The 17,833-nt window shown below is 42.2% G+C and overlaps 1 protein-coding gene across 1 annotated transcript in view; it reads right to left on the minus strand.

Moving 5' to 3' along the window:
* The window catches only part of GLRA1 (glycine receptor alpha 1), a 45,969-nt gene that overhangs the window by 13,131 nt on the left and 15,005 nt on the right, over positions 1–17,833 (minus strand). Inside the window, exons 2-3 of the mRNA XM_085317814.1 lie at positions 13,558–13,688; positions 8,002–8,069 (exon numbers count right to left, since the gene is read on the minus strand). Of these exons, the coding sequence (XP_085173940.1) occupies positions 8,002–8,069; positions 13,558–13,688 (199 nt within the window). The remainder of the gene's footprint in view (positions 1–8,001; positions 8,070–13,557; positions 13,689–17,833) is intronic.

Here is a 17,833-nt window from a genome sequence, read left to right on the forward strand (position 1 = left end):
ATGTGGTTTTCAAGTATAGATACCTGAACATTTATGTTATGATGCAGAGAAGGCAAGGCCAAAGAAATGTAGTACATGCACTGGATTCAGTTTGCTGAATTACTGTTTTGTARCATTAGTATTGTAGGTAATTCTCTCTGTGTTTGTGTGTTTATGAAGATCTTCATTCTCAGTGTGTTCATTCCACAGTCCTAGTCTGGCCACTAAGAATGGTTGTCTCCACCCAGATGACTTTTCCCTTATGACTGACAGGTGCATTGCATTATAATAGTGAAGGTGTTGTGCATCCTTTCAGATTTCTTGTGTCCAGGAACACATATATGTGTCTTATTTGAAAAAATACATGAAAACAAGCATTGTGAGTGCAAATTGGACCTGACTGCCTGAGAAGCAGCGTAAGGCAGGGGCAGCAAGTATGGTATGTCTGTGGCTGTGATGTAGTCACATATGGGTTGCAGTATTTGGTTCCAGCTGAAGAGTCATGTGTTGAAAGCTTTGTGCCTAGGCATTGCAGTCAAGCTGAGAGGTGACAAGTTGAATAACGTTCATTTTTTAGCTAGCTGGAGGTGTACAGTGTTTCTCCTGGATGCTGTTATATGATCTTAATTGATATCACCAGGCAGTCCAGAGTTACTGCTAAACAACGGACTGAGTGGACCAATTTCTGATGTGAACTTTCAAGCACAAAAAAATTTTATAGAGGCTGCAAACTCCACAGAAAACTTCTCTCTTTCTTTCTTCATCAACTTTGTATCACTTGCACTCCTCATCCATGTGCTGATCACATCTAGGCATAGATTATCTTGTGTAGCCTGCTTCTGTCTGACTTGTGAGTGGAGAATCACAACATGGTTGAGGTTGGAAGGGACCTCTGGAGATCATCTAGCCCAAGCCCCCTGCTCAAGCAGGGTCACCCAGAGCATGTTGCCCAGGATTGTGTCCAGATAGCTTTTTAATATCTCCAAGGAAGGAGACTCCACAACCTTTCTGGGCAACCTATTCCAGTGCTCAGTCACCCTCACAGTAAAGAAGTATTTCCTCATGTTGAGAATGGCATGTCTATGTGGTGAAGGCAGTCTGGCACAAAAGCCTTTTGTTCTCCACAGGGAATGACACGAGGCACAAGGGAAAATAATTAAAGCAATCAAAGTAGTTCAATTTGATAATGCTGAAATGAAATTCTGCTTAGTGGTTTTGTAAGGATCCAAGGAAATGGAAGATCATTAGAGATCATTCCTTCCCAAGGTACTACGGTTCTTGGCATCTGATGACAAGTGAGCAGATGAACGAAGTGGCAGGCTGGACTTGGAGCTGTGAAGAAAGGGGATGGAGGCTGTCAAAAAACTGAATAGGTTTCAGGCCCACTCTCTTTGGTTCTATCAGACCAGCCTCTACACAGAGCAACTCTGGTGAAAGACTTCACTTTGAAAAATTACCATTTTGCTGATGGAGAAAAAAAAATGGGGGGAGGRGGGGAGATTGAACTCCCTCAGGAGGAAATTCTGTTGTCCTACCCAGGTGGCATAGTATGAGGAACTTTATTTACACTGAGTTCATTTTGTGGAAAGGGGATGAGCAAGTATTTAATTAGCTACTTACCTTTCACAGGAGCACTACAACAAGCTGATTACAAAAACCCACCAAGAACAGACCTGAAAGTGTTAATAAGGGACCTCATTACCTGTGCCAGCTGTAGCCAAGCAGCCAGTTTGAAATCCACTGTGAAAGGCTGCAGCTGAACCAAGTAGAGGTAGTGGCTGGCAACAGCTGTTCTGGAGGTATCAGCAGTGAGAAAGAGTCTGCTAATCCAAGAAGGTAGGTGCATAGTGAAGGATGGGAGCAATGCCCTGGTGCTTAACAGACATTCTTTGTGCTGGAGCCTGAAGGAGAAAGTTTTCCTGGGCATTCCTACAAATGAGGGGGAAAAATCATATCCCTTTGGCCTAAGAATGGAGCCCCTGGTCAGGGAGAGATCTGTGCTTGAGTGTATAGCTGTCTGTTCTTCTGGGGTGCTGAGGCTGGAAGGTGAGCTGTCACCCTAGACTGGTGAAAGGAGCAAGGGTTTATGACAAAGCTATTGCGATAAAGGAAAACGAGGAAAAACAGTGACAGATCTGGCCATCAAGAGATGGCTGTAATTGTTGAGAAAATCCTTTGGCATCTTCTGGTTGTGAACTTGCTAAATGTTGCTTTATAGGGAGTGTTCAATGTTCTTAAATAGTTGTAGGATCTGAAAGTAAGAGGCAAAGCTTACTATATGTAGAATGGCTTTCTACCTAGGGGAACTTGAAARGTGCTGACGAATACCACCTAAAGCTATGTGGCTGATGCTGCCACACAACCATTTCTTGAGAGACTCATGCTGATGTTAATTTCTGCCACTAATGATGTGAAATTCTGGGACCAGCAGCAATAGATTCAGTATGAGAGACTAAAATACTGCAAACTGAATGAACACAGAGATGTATGAGCATCTAGGTCTGCACTAAATGCATTTTCTGAGTCCTACCGAAGTTGTAAATGGATAGGTTGCAGAGGAGCTAGGGCTAAACTGGTGTRTTTTTTCTGGAGCTGTAAAGAAGGAAGCCTTAAGTCACTTTCTTGCCTACCATTTGCAGGGGACGTACTAGGCCTGTGTATTGGCTGTCCTGCTTCTAAGGTGTCTGATTCTCCTGAGAATGGCACTTGCGCTGAACTAGCTGAAAACATCTGTTTCAGTTTTCCTATGAACTGAGTGCTGCTGTTATCCGCTTGGGTTATTTGATCCCAAATGTTGTCCTGTGAATTCCTAAACACATTATCCCTGTCCAAAAATGCCTCTGTTTTTCACCCCTGCAAAGCAGGGGTGAAAAGGGAAAGGCACTGCTTTCCCTTGGTTGGTTTGTAGCGTTACTCTCATAATCTTGGCTGTTACTATAGTCTCCCCTTATAGGGCACRCACATGTATGCAGTGTGCCTCAGCTTATATAAGAGGTAGCATACAGAGAATGGAAAACTTGTTGGCTGACTTCCATGGTTTATCTCATGCATTTTTACGTGTTTAGCTTTCCTCTTCTGTTTCCCACATCTGCAACAGCAACCTCTTGTGCGTTTGTACCACTGTACTGCAGAATTCACGAGGTCGAGTTGCAGCTGGTAGATTCATGTTACTCCTCAAATAGGCACTCTGCTCTTACTCTTGATATTATTTTACTCAAAAAGTAGGCTGCAAAGGCTGGAAAGCCGCAGAWAGATCTTGCAATGATTTCACGGGGCAAGGAAAGTTGTGTCCCTCTCCCACCTTTCCTCTCCAGATGCTCTGCCTATAAGCAGAGCTTGCCTGTGGTTAGCTCTGTAAAGCTTTCCTGTTACTTGCAATAGGCTCATTCTACGTTCTACCTGTTCATTAATGTCATATTTACTAATTGAATCCTAACTGCATACCGTAAAGGTATTTCCCTGTAAAAAGAACCATAAGTAAAGAGCTGGGGAAACATTGCCTACTGTGAAGAACTAGCTGAAACGCCAGGATGTAAAATACAGATTTTTTTTTTATTATTTTATTTTATTTTTGGAAAAAGATATGGAAATGCCCACCGAGCTCCCCCATCTCAGCTGTGCATATCATACCTGTGRAATTGCAGAGCCTTTGGCATTTTGAGAAGTTTGCAGTGCGCTGAGATTTTCCGTAAGTAAGCTAGTATTTGGGTGCCCGTGGAGACATCTTTTGTGTTTTTTTTTTTTCCCATCATTTCTCAAATAAAAATCATATTGCTTTCCAAATGAAAACCCATTTCCTTGTTGCTCTGGCTAGCATTCTGAATTTCAAGCCTAGACATTTATTATGAAGTCTTACTCTTTACCTTTTTTTTCCTGTTCATGTATTTCAAGCCATTTTGTGGCTTCCCYCCCACACCTCCACCTCTGTCCACTGCAAAGACAAATTCCAACCAAAGAGATTGCCAAAGTACTGTAGGCCTAACCCTGAAACTGCAGGAGACTATGAAATACTGTGAAAATCTTTCTGTTTTACACGACCTGACTTGTTGCTTGGCCATCATCTCTGTGGGGCTGATAGYTGGTTTCAGGAACAACTGATTACAAAAATTAAGCTCAAAACTAAGCATTTTCTACAGGTTTTGTGTGATGGTACTTAGGCTTCCTTGCTTCCTGCTGACCTTGGGGTGAGTGGATCCAGTATTAAATGCATGACCCATATGCTTTATGAATCATGTTTGCTGTGCTGGAGACTGTGAGGGTGGAGTGAGTTGCTCAGTCCAGTCTGCAGAAATGTTCATTATCTGATTGGAAAGTTCATGTATGGATGTCTCCCAAAGAAGTATTTTACAGTTGGACAATTGCAACCTCCATTTTATTCTTTCTTTGTTAGATGTTCAGAGAGCAAATAGGAATTTGTTGTTGCTGGCTGGAAGATTGCATCTGAAAAGGGCAAATTAAATGCAATGACTATGGCATGAAATTAACAAAAAGGTGGTAAATTTGCATATACAAACTCTGTCTGAGAGCCTGCACTGGCTGTTTTATGGTTTTTCTTTCTTCCAGATTTTTATCAGTGGCATGATGGCCCTTAAAAATGGGTTTGGGAAGGGTCATCTTGGGCACTGAGTCTAGCTTCTGACAATTTTAGGGGATCAGATCCAAAAATATTTTGTTCTCCCTGTGCCTCTATTRTACACAAAACACTCCCAGCTGCTTAAGCCAGCTAGAGATCCATAAACAAAATGGCAACTTCCACAGAAAGAGGGCTCAAGGGCATCACTTAGTTCCAASTTTGCTGTTTTAGCAGGAAATTTATTAGACAGAGTGCTTGGGTAATCCCAGCAGTTCTTTGTGCTACAAAGAAAAGCCCAAGCTGGTATAGTTTGTTCACTTTGAAACAAGACCCTGTTCCCTAGGTGCTTGATTTCTGTTTCGTTTTGAATGAGGAATTTGTAGCTCTGCTTTAGATTCTCTACCCTAGTAAGGCTAGGGGGAAGTGTGTTTTTGTTGCTCTTTAAAGACAGGACAAGTTGTTAATAGAAATAAGCTGGTAAAGTGACTGCATCTTGTATTTGTCGTCTGGAATCCCCCGCTGTTGGATGCGTTACTGTAGTAATGCTTTGGGACAGAAGGAGGCTGTCTAGACCAATCCACCCATCTGTCTGGCTYGTGTAGTTGGAAATATCCTTCCTTTTGAAGTACTTGCTGGATTTGGAGGAATATATTCCCAATCACAGGTTCTCTTGTTGTCCTTAGAGCTGATTACAGGCAAGGTTGATGTATATATGGTATGAGTCGCGTTCAAGCATATAGATCCCATCAATTATGGGCATGAACAGAGGCTTTTATATTGGTCTCTAGCTCAGCAAGATACTGAAATGGGTTTACTTCCCTCCCTTTAGTTGGACTMTACCCTGGGGAATTCACTTCAGTGCACAAATTTCTATTTCTGTTTTTTCTTGTCACTGCTTAAAGTTTTCAGGACTCGGTTCTTTGCCTTGTGCCTTCTGAACCCTTGTGGGGCAGATATCAGCTTTCTGTCTGTTCTGGAAGTCCTGTGCTTGCTTTCACCTCTCTTCTCAGGTATGCAGACCTGAATTCCCRAGTGACTGTGCTGAGCTGCTGTTTTGTTGTTTTTTCTTGTCCTCCCCCACTTCCACTTTTCTTCTTCCTCTGCCTTTTTCTGTCGCTCAGACTGAGAGCAATCACTTTCACTTCCAATCTCTAATCCTCTGCATGCTGATCTCATGATCTATGCTGGCTCTGAGATTTGGCCAGTGTAAGCTTAAATGCCAACAGTAGTGTTTTCTTCAGGAACTAACAGCCCTACTACAGGTATATTTTAAAGGTTTTTCTAACTACATATGTGATATCTATAAATGAATAGATCTGTGATTCTTTTCCTGCAAGTACCAGTGAAATAGTTACTGGTCACAGGATARTGCAGTATTTTAGGACCTGGACCTGAACCTAGCCATGCTTAGGGAGCCTAATGATTGATTTTTAAAACCACCACGTCGTCTTTTCTCTTGTGGCTAGTGAAGCAGCTGGCGGGCTGTTAGAATAACTGCCTGTGCTAGGTTCAGTGATGGACTGTAGCCTTCTTTGTGATGAGAAGATTGAATTGCTTCTGTTGTACCTTTCCATACATAACTTGATCATTTGTACTGATTCAAAACAGCAATATCTTAGTCTCAAAAACCCTCTGTGAAAGACCTTCTCTCAAAAAAYGTGGTGGGGAGCTGGTGCTGTTTGTTGTAACATGCTGCATCCTCAAACAGCAAGGAAAAAATGTTTGGCTTCTTTGCAAGGGTAAATCCAAAGTCAGAAAATCCCAAAGACTGCTCTTTTTTGCTGGGCTCTCATTTTCTCAGATGCTTCTGTACCTGTGTTGTGTGTGTTCTTTGGGGACAGTGATTCTGTCTGTAAATGCTGAGAAGAAGTGCAGTATATTAGGTTGTGTGTAATGCTGTGTTAGCTTGGTGTCTGGACTAGCTTGTCAGAGCTGGCTTGGGTATTTCTAAACAAAGCAATATGCCCAGAGGGTGTTCTTGAGTTCCCAGGAGRCTTTTTTCCTACAGAAAATAGAATACAAAATGGTAGGCATCTGGAGACGATAGTCCCTGCAGCATGTCTCAGAAGTGAACTGTGCCTCCCTCTTTCACGCTAGTGCTTACTGAGATCCTGTGGAATTTTATGACTGCTCCAATGTATCTCACAATGTAGGGCAGATATAATGGAAAACATGCAATTATATAATCGGCTCTGTATGTTGCACAGAGATCTCTTGTGGCCCTGCCCGTTCCCTTACGGTCTGTGCATCTTCTCTGCTGAACTGTGTGGGAATAGAATGTGTATCACATGTAACCCTGAGAGAGGTATCCGGTAAAATGTACGTCAGGAACAGATCTGCATTCCAATTCCAGTTCTTTCTCCTTTGCTTTATATACAAATCAATCCAGAATACACCTTTCCTCTATAAACGCTGATAAATTCTACAGTCCAACTATGAAATATATTTCTTTGTGCTTGGACAGAGACACAATTATTTTTCTCCTGTTGAAACGAAATGTGTCTCTCCCTCCCCCCAACCTTGGAAGAAGAATGGTATGACTACCGGTGCTAAAAGAAGCTTACAACCCTACCTATCTAGAGGTTGTTCTCCACTGACAGTGCATGTATTACAAGTAACATGTTTTGGTCGAAGGATGACCATATATGTATGTAACATCCTGTCTGAATGCATAGAACAAGTGGAGCTGGAGTTTTACATACTTCATTCATCAATTTCCAGAAAAAAGAACTGTTAAGTAAACACCGTATTTCTGGATCATCTTTAATTAGTGCAGAGGAAAGGCGCTGCACCTCCAGAGCTTTGGTTTGCTGCTCACTGACTACATCAAAACCCATTTTGGTTGTTCCATCTGAAAATTGTTATCTTGTGTTCTCATGACTGTCTCCTCCTAGTGCCTTGCAATTTGGATCCAGTCTTTAGCCATGGTCACTAATTTCACCTGGCCCGGACTTGAAAATACTGATTTTTTTTTTTAATTAGGAAAAAAATATTTCTAACAAAAGTATGCCTCAAAAAAAAAAAAACATATCTGATGATTCTCTTAATATTTGGGAAATATGGAATCTAATGCAGAGTTGAATCAAACCTCTGGAATTAAATGCCCGTGAACATAGAACACCTACAACTGTCTCTGAGCTTTGAGTCTTGGACAAGTCAACTTAACCAGAACATATTTTACTTGTTTCCTTTTCTGACCCACATACTTTGTCTGTACAGTATCTTCCAAGAGATGCAGATGGATATAGACTGTATGTGGTCTTAATCATTGTAGAGTGTAAGTGACTGTTAATTTACTCAAACCTGAGGTAAAGTAACGAACATGGAGATACTATTTTCTCCTGACCACATTAAAGTGGTCAAAAATCTTGCTGCATTCATGGGAAAGGAAATGAGATTGAACTAGTAGCTGAACAGCTGTGTTGTGTTTTTTTTTTTTTTTAACTTACCATGGTTGTTTCTGCAATTGAACCGAAGCTGTTGATGAAAATGTTGCAGCTGACGTTCACTGGTGGGCCTGCATGACAAATACAGACTGGATCARTAGTTCAGCCTGTGTTTATATGACAAAGTATTCCCACCCTGCAATAGTAAATCCTGTTGTGAGAACAGCGTGACTGAGTGGCAAGTACTGGCATAAGGTCTGAACCCCAGATTTAATCTAGTCTTAGCTCTAACGCCAGTTTGATGTCAGACAATGGTGAATACAATGCTTCTGCTTTCACCTTGCTTTCCCCATTTGGGAGAGTGTTTGCATAATTCTTTTTAATCTTTTTGGTGAAAAAAGAGAGATCAGAGCTAGACAGGACAGGTCAGCTTCCTAGACATCTCAACATTGCTGAAGGACGCTAAGTTCACCTTAAATCCAATAGCACCAGGAAAGAACCAAGAAGCTATTGAAAGGCTTTCAAGTTTTAGAGCTCTGTAATGTTTTAAATACTTATATATAAAAAAAGCATCTAACTGGTGTGTCTGAATTAGCTCCCTGTGCTCCCTAGGGAGCCTGTGCAAGGCTATTCAGAGTGCATTATAGGGACGAGGCTGGGTAATGGAGCGAATGCCCCGTGTGATGACAGTTGTTTGCTGTGACTTGCAGCTGTACAGGAGACTTAAGGGCTCTGCCAGTAGAAATTCTTTGCTGTCGTGTTTTGGGAGAAATTGTTCCCAGGTTTGGGGCCATGCATCTCTCTTTAGGCTCTATTTGCTAATAGAAACTTTGCTTAGCATGTTCATATTAGAAAAGATAAGGGGCCACCAAAGGAGTAGAATAAGGAATCAAAGGATGAATGTAACTAGATAGGGGGCTTGGGGTTCAGTCGGTTCATCAGGTACTGGTTCTGAGTCATATTGGTAGAACTGAATGTGAACCACAATATTGACTGGTAAATTTGAGGTGGTTGGAATGCTGCGTTTGGAACTAGGAAGATGCTGGAATCTGCAGATCACAACACAAAAAGAGAACAATTTGGAATCAGAGCTGTATCTATTATTCTGTGCCTGGAAAAGGAGTTGTTTGTCCACTTTTATTGAAAGGATTTCTCTAGCCCTTCAACAAGGGGAGTAGAGAAGAAAAGGGGCTCCTACTCTGGAGCTGTTGCAGCTGCCTAGTATATGGTGGGGAAGGGGAGTGCTGGCAGAGAAGATGGGTCTGTGGGAGGAGAAAGCAGATGCCCCTGCACGGAGGAACCAAGATCTCCCTTCAATATTGGGCAATTAGGCTCATAAATCCGTGTGACAGATCTGCCTTGGAAGAAATAGATCTGTGAAAATGGAGAGTGTAGACTTCCAGATTATTCCTTCATCCTTTATGGGGACTAGGATGATGTGTCTGTATTTCAAGCACTGTCTGATGGCTTAGCCTCACTCAGGGGAGGCGATGCTCGCCTATTGTGGCCACATCTGCAGGCTGGCAGCTGCTGTGAGATGAAATACTTATTTGGGGGCCAATGGCTTTAATGAGAGTCTTGTGTCTGCAGTCAGTGCAAATTTCCTGATTACTAAGTAGCACTTGCAGCCTGATTTGTTCCTCTTGGATTTACTTCCATCCTCTCCTACTTTAGTCTCTTTTGAAACTTTGTACCTGTCCACTGTGGGAATAAGATCATGGACATGTAACAGCTGTCTAATGACCTGGGATTTTCTTGGTACAAGTCCCAGGCAATTCAAGCAGATTTCTGTCTAACCAGCTTCCAGGCAGCCCTCTGCCAGCTTGGCAGCAGTTCATAGACTGTCCAATCTGCACAACCCCTTCTCCAGACTATTAGACACAGGCATGGGCTAAAATACCAGATACGAATGGTGTATATTCCATCCCTCTGCTTTCACCTATTTTTCATATCCAATAGGCTTATGGTTGGTAGACCTTGTTTTAATCAGCCTATGTAATACATAGGCTGGTATATCCAGATACAGATCTGGAACTAATAAACTTCTCAGCTGCTGGATAAACTTGCACCATGAACTAGGCTTTAGTGCTTGCTTTACCCCTTCTGTAATGTTTCTGTTGAGCTGATGAGGAAGAAGTTCTTTATCTGGAAAAGAGAAATGGAGGACCATGTGCATACAATTTCCACTCTCGGAGGGCACAGCATAAAGAATGCTGAATTAACACCCTAAATGACCACGTGTGCTCATACCTCTGACATAAGTGTAAGATTTTGGCCCTGCGCTGCCTGACTCTGTGCTGATGTGCGCTAGTGAAGCTGCGTATGGGMTGAGCTTGGCCCAGTGCATGTGAAGAAAACTCCCTCCTCAAGTGCCACCTGGCTTTTGTGGGGGTGCTGTGCTTTTCCCATAATTGTCCTAAGAGGAACTGTGAGAACTCCATAGCTTTTAAAAGCTCTTTTTAAGAGCTTGTGTGGGGCTCTAGAAACTTCCTCAGCTACTGCTGAAATGTGCCTCCTCTGCAGTGGGATGAATATGTGATAGAATATAGTTTTTCAGCAGCAGGGGTGAAGAGCACAGCCAGAGCGCAGAGGCCCCTTGTCCCCCACCTACTGGGTTCAGCCAGCTCTATTTCAGTCTGAGTTACTGAGTTCATCCTCCATCTTAAACCAAAGCTTAGATACCCCTTCCAAGTTCTCAGAATATGAATCCACAGCTAAGTCCAACATTGACAGCATTTAGGAAAGACCTACATTCCTCTCTCTGTTAATATTTTCCTCCCCCAAAATCAATCTGGTACAGACCTTTGGTGATATTTTTGTTTAGATCTAAGCCATTAAAATGCCCTTATGAGTTATTTCCAGTTAATTTAAATGACATACTCTGTGGGCTACTACCCCAAGCTCTGTAAAACATCTCCTATGCCTCTCATAAATTGGAGCCTGATTTATGTGTGGGAGGCTAAGCCAGCAAAACTGCCCTGTGGGGAAGGTGTAGTTCATTGAAATAAAACTGAAATTAAATTATCTTGACTAGAATTGCAATATAGCTGCCTTCAGCAAGAAGATAATGTATACATTTCATTAAATATTAAAGTTTAATTTCTTTTCTGTGTGTGCATAACTTAGTGGTAGGAAGGTCTATGGGGCATTTCTTTAACCCTTTGTGATTTGGATAAAACAGCAGAATTTGCTATCTAGCTGATTGCTAGGAGATAAGCTTCCCAGCCATCTTTGGATATAAAATCCCAAGACAGAGTCTGGTACTTGCAGTTCAGCTTCAAGAAGCGTCACCATGATTAACGAGTCCTGGGAGTCCTACGTTACCATTGCCCTGTGATCCTTGGAGGAAGGGGGAACTAGTGGTGGGAAACAAAAGAAGCAAATGAACCTGATATTTAAGAGGGCTGGACAGTGGCTGATGGGGACACGTCCCTCTTTATCTCTGGGTGCCAGTCAAGGGCAGATCACTCTGAGAARGGGAGCTCATTAGTGTTTTTATTAAAAAGATAGCCCTTCTGAAGAGTTTTCTAAGTGCACAAAAAACAGTCTCATTACCTCTCTTGAGGTCTACTTCACCACTGCATGGCTGCCAGGGACTACAGGATGGACAGGGGAAAAGATGTGTGAAATGCAGCTGTTCTGATGTAGCAGTGTTTAGTGCTAGCCTGAAGGACCGTACTATGGGGACAGTGATGGAATACAGCTGACCCAGCATCTGCTCTGGTTCCTCTGGAGCTGATGGGAGAGGCTCCTCTTCGCTTCAGTGAGTGTAAGGAGGAAGCGTTACCTGCTAATTTGAAAGTGGTTCAGCTTCCTACGAGTCACGGCTTGGTCTGGCAGGATCCTCTTGATCCCTCTCATTGTTGGTAGTATGTAAATGCTTAGCTGAATGTAAAGGTTCTTACAGGGTTGTTTCTGTTCCAAGTGGAAATAAGGTATCTTTACAGATCTTGTTAGAGGGTTTTGGTAAGATGACTTTCTGTGTACTGAGCCTCCATAGGAAGCATGGTGCTCCATATAAAAGCATGTTGATGCAGTTAAGCAGGAGGGGAAGCATTAGCTGTCCAGGATGTGCAGTGAGGTCTGCAGGACTCAAGCCCTTTGGACAGTGAGGAATCTGACCATGCACCAGGCAGTGAAAAGATGATAACGGAACAGGTTGCGAGTTAAGCTGTACAGGATCCAAGCAAGTGACTCAATGTCCTGGCAACGCTACTCCCTTGAAACCTTGTGGAATGATATGAGTGAATCAGTTGCTGCAACATCATGTCCAGCTGTCGGGGAACAAAGCAAATTGCTAAGTCCAATCATTTCACATTGCTGCAAGGGCAGAGGTGTGCTTGCTTGCATGCATGTGCTGTCCCTGGGCATGCACTACACGTGGCTATCATATGGTGCTCCTGTGATGACACCTGATACTTTACATTGTGCAAGTATCAAGATCTCTGTATTTTTTATTCTCGCTTTGTTGTCATGTTCTTCCTCTGCTTATTAATTCAACAGGTACTTTTGCTCCCCAGGTGACTTCAAATAAAGATCTAAAAATCACTACAGACCTGCTAGATGCTTCCCTACTCTTTTGCCAAAGAAACTGAGTTATCTCATTCTGAGGGAGGATAGCCTCGCTTCAGTACTGGTTTCTTCTCCTTGTTAAAGTGTTGAGGCTTGTTTGTTTGTTTAAAGAATTTTGGTACTCTGCTTTGTCTTAAGAAAAGATTCTTCGGCTTTATAAGAGGAGGGATATGAAATGTAATCTTTAAGTGTTCACTGACTACCCTCTGTAAAATAATTTCTAAAACTTTTCTATAGCATGTGGCCTATATACTATTGATAATGAAATATGGCCCTACTAATCAAAACTCATTTGGGAGGAACAATTTACTTCATGCAACTTTGGAATGATTTGGTTATTTCCTACTTATTCATCATACAGTAAGGAATTCCTCCTCATATTTAGGTGGAACTTTCTGTGGTTCAGTTTGTGCCTGTTGCCTCTAGTCCTGCTGCATGGGACTATTGAAAAGAGTTTAGCCCCGTCCCCTTGACACCCTCCCTTCAGATACTTACAGATATTGATAAGATCCTGGATACATTTCAGATGTATCCAGTGCCTTAGTCCACATTCATAGTTATTTGCATCCATCTAGCGGGGTTAGAGCCAAGCCTCTCTCCACCGCTTAACAGCAGAGCTGATCTCAAGCCTTAATCTAGGTTGATCATAGAATTCCCTCTTAAATCTCATCTGTAGTTTTGACATAGGGAAGCATCATCCTATTGGTGCTTGTTGCTCCAGGCTGCTCTGTTAAGAAGCTGTTGACATCCAGCATATCTGACATAGCCAGTTCTTCTATATGCAGATCAGTGGGAACAGAAATGGTGAAAGCCCAAATGTTTGAGATCTATATGTGTGCATGGGCAATACAGTAAGTCAACCTAGACTTTGCAATAATACCATCTCTGTAAGGCACCTGTGTGCCAAGTCTCTCATGATCGTGCATATTTCATATAAATTTTTTTTTTTTTTTTAGTTTCATATGTAGCCAGGGAATGAATTCATCAGGATTGCATGTAGTCTCTATTCCACAAGAAAGCCACAAAAGCTGTGTTTTTTTGCAATACCTTTAAAATTTGGCCTGATCCTTGCATCATATCCTGAAGTTCGCCCCATCAACTTATCCAGGAAATCGGAAGGAGACATGGGCTTCGGGGCAGATCGTGCTGCTGCTTCAGCTTCTTTGGAGGCTGCCAAACTGTGTGAATAGAAAGAAAAAAGAGGTTTTAATGCACTTGCCATACAGAGGAGAGCTCGGGCTCCAGAAAAGGAATAGTCAGCATCTCACTCCTGCTGTGAGGCAGTATGGGTACCCATGTGGATTCCTAATGAGGTTGGTTTGTGCTAATTTGTTTGCCCAGCCCAAACATCTCTGAATATAGAATCCCAGCTGCCACCAAAGTAGAAGAGAGATGATGAGTGGAGAAAATCCTTTTGTGAATTTAGGTATAGCTCCCTGGCATGCCACTAAATCACAAATGTGAACTCTGGCACTGAGCTCCAGAGGAAAAATACACTCAGAGATTAGCCTTGGGCAGAAATTACTGCCTAATTACATGGTAAATAGCAAGGAGCATATCCTGTACTCTGATAGTTTAATTTTCCAAAAGGTGGGTAGAATCAGATCAATCTGGAATTTGAGAATTAAATGGGTATAAAAATGGGCATAGCTCTTGCAGAGCCTTTGGGACTATAATGTGATAGACATGTTTGCTTCCTGTTACCAGTCAGTGCAGTGTTTCCAGTTGGTACCTGCAATGTAGGGTTCTGAATTCAATACAGTAATACAGTCTCTGAACTGGAAAATGTCTGGAGTATAATCCTGAAATGATGCTCATGTTGAGATGGAGAATGAAAAGAAATAAAATCTGCTGGGGCTATGTATCGCCCCTGGGGCAGAAAGTGAAATTACTTTTTTTTTTTTTTTTTTTTTTTTTCCTCCTGTACACGATGGAAACTCTCCCCTACAGAAGACTGACAAAGTGTCTTCTGACTCAGTGGGAGTCCATGAGATCTGCAGGGTGATGATTCTGGCTTAGTAAATCTCTGTTGCCATCTGCACAGGAATAAGTGATGGCTGGTGCTAAGTGCTCATTCTCAGTTTTGCAGGAAAGGTCAGTTTCTAAAACAGAAGAAGTTACTACACAGTTCCTACCGTATGCTTCCACTCAAAACCAGATCTGTTCTCATGCTGAAACTGTGGTGTAAAATAGCATAGATGAGCAAAAAAAGCATAGGTGACTTGCAAGGTGATTAGGGCAAGAGCTGTCTCTGCCTGTTGGTTCAGATGCCCGATGTTGCCTGAAGCCTATAGACAATATTACAATGCAAATATATAATGAAGAGAGCTATTCAGGAAGAGGTGAGATTCATGGCTTTACTCCTTGCAAAGCTTCTGATTTATAAGCACAGTGGCACAGTGTGGGAATTGGGGGAGCCACTGTTCTCAAAAGTACTGTGCCCCTGTTGTCCATGTACCATGGAACTAAGCAGCTGAGGGGCCTAAGCATCTCTACAATAGGTGCAAGTTGCTTAGCTATGAATGCTCTCACAAATGAGGTCTTCATGCTATAAGAGGACTCTGAAGTGTCATCTGGGGAAATCTCTCATTTTCTCCTTGACTTGAGAGAATCTTTAGAAGTCAAACCCACTGTCTTGCAGAAGTGTAGAGCTAAATACTGACACAAAATCTATCAGGAAGAATTTAGGTTAGTTGCCATATGTGGCATTGATGTAATCTGGCACTCAAAGGCCTGTTGGTCATACAATGTTAGCCCAAGTTGAGACACCAGGGACACAAGTGTTGTCTAGATGAGGCCTTGATGAGGCATTTTGAACCACCAAATTCCTAAGGACTTTAGAAATGGATGGGGTTCAAAATGACTTCGAAGCCCACTTCCAATGAGTACCATAACTTCAAAGTAGGGAGTCAGTGGGGACAGGTATGTTACATTGTTTTACATCACTAGTGCTAGCAGATGATGATGTGCAAATCCTTGGTTTCCAATCTAGTAACCTCACAAATGCAATCTGACCTTTTCTGCAAGTTGCCTCTAAATTAAGGATGTCTGATTGCTAACTCTATTATTGTTCAAAATTTGTTTAATTTCTGCCATAAAGTGGGAGATAAAATTCCAGATCATTTCTAGTAAGATAATCTAAAACTACGATTTAATTCGCTCTTTCTGCCTTCGCAATCCACTCTCAGGCTAAACCTTATCTGAACTAGCTGATACCCAGAGCTGATCTGACAAMGTATGGATCTGGCTTTTAGTGTTGCCAAATCCTGTATCTTGACTTGTCCCCATCTCTGCTCGAGAAAACTGTGCAAAGCTAAACCAGTGTATTTCACAGAATTGTAGAGTGGGTGATCTTTAAAAAAGGAAAACAACACAATGCAATTAACTTGCAAACTCGGAGGAGGCAGGCTGGGAGGGGGAGGACAATCAATACTGGGCTGTAATACTGCATTCCAATAGAGTGTCTGCATGGCAATGAGTCTAGAAAAAAAAGATTTCAATTAAGCAGCAAATGACTTGGTAACCAAAGGCTTCTGCCACTTCAGCAGTGAGATGCCAAATAGTGCAATACATTGATTTCTTCTCATTAACTATAGACTGAAGATAGATATAGAACGGCAAAAATGCAGGGAGAAGGGCATAGGAAGAAGAAATACAAATCTCATAAGCTTTAAGTGCAAAAAGATAATTAAAAACTGCAAATCCCCTGGAATTCTTTTTAAAAAATAAGGTGAAAGAGCACAGAAATTAGTGTTCACCTTTACTGAAAATTCAGCTCAAGATCCCATCTGAGGTCATGTTATCACAAATGAGCAGGTCTGCTAGTGTTTCTTGGGGACCATTTTCTGATTCTTTCTGCTTCCAAGTTGCAAATGAAATGAATTTTGTGGTCTCCATTTCTACAACGAAGTAAGCTTTTAAAAGATGGCTTTTGTTCCCAGTAATCTACTTCTATATGCAAAATCTAAYAAGCATTTTTTTTAACTGATCAAAAATACACAGCAAGGACTTAGGGTATTTACAAATACTTCTCAGCTCTTGCAGAGAATGGCACAATAGGTTAGGCAAGAAGGAACATGTTAGAGTTGGGATTTCCTAAAGGGAAGGGAATTAAACACATGCTGTAGAATATTTCAATGGCAGTCAAACATTTTGTTTTATTGGGCTTCTCTTAAAATTTGTGGAAGGAAAGCCAGACAGTAAGTTGAGGATACCCTACATCTACCTATGCATCCACTAATCTAGCTATTGCAAGATCTATTTTCTTAACTGGGCAATTTGCATAGGAATTGGCATGTACCATGGCCCGAGAAGTTTTGCATCCTTGCAGAGAAAGCAAGTGAGCTGCTGGAATACTAAGCTGAGCAGAGGCGAGGGAAAGAGCAGAGGGGAAAGACTCTTGCTTTCATTGTCAGTGTAAGCAGCCATGGTGAAGTTGGACAGTGGGATAAGAGCCCAGGCCTGCGCCTGCAGAGAAGAGGATAAACTTTGCTTGGCAGGCATGGCTATGTGACTTGGTAAACTCTTGGTGAAGGCTGGGGCAGAGAAGAAAGTGGAGACAGATACTAACAGATCAGAAGCTTTCTGTTGGTTCAAATGTGTAAACCTGTATGCACAACTTCTCTGTGGTGCTGAAAATGCAAAGAGGCAGATGTCTGCAGACACAGAGGGGCTGACATGCATTGGCACAGCATCACTAGCTTCCTTGGCATTCTTGGCTCTCTACCCTTAAGCTTGCTATACTGGGAGATGTCTGATGAGCACAAGGGAGAGAGAGCACCCTCTCATAGCCTTGCTATTTTTTGGCACTTCATGCCCATCCCTATGAATGGTTTCTGTGAGTACTTTAAGGGATGTGTCGACACTGCCAGACATGGCTTCAAACCTCCTGATGGGTGTTTRGGTGTTTTAGGAGTTCTGTTTGACTGCTGTGTATTGTATCCAAGTGATTTAGTAATGCTAACTTCTGAGTTTCTGCTCATTTGCATTTGGTTACTAAATGTTCCCCTAAAACTAGTGGCTTGTAAAAACTTCCCCATGGGCTTGCACAAGGCCAGAAAGCAGGGGATGTGGGAATAGCAAAGCCTTTCCAACAACAGGCTATCTAGGCATCAGGCAGATGTATCTACTCAGAAGTAGTAGTAGAAAACAGCAGTGGAAGTTACAGAGAGAGACTGGTCTAGCCATACTGTGCTTTGGAGGGACAGACTGTACCTAATACAACCCTGAAATGTTTGTGCTGGCTGTTACAAATACATTTTGCTATAGCCATTGAGCTCAGATAGCACACCAAAAGCCATCAGCTTGAGCTCTGTTCCAAGTC

The sequence above is a fragment of the Rhea americana genome, unplaced genomic scaffold, assembly GCF_003343005.1.
Source record: "Rhea americana isolate MKP2758 unplaced genomic scaffold, rheAme1 scaffold_51, whole genome shotgun sequence".
Lineage (NCBI taxonomy): Eukaryota > Metazoa > Chordata > Aves > Rheiformes > Rheidae > Rhea > Rhea americana.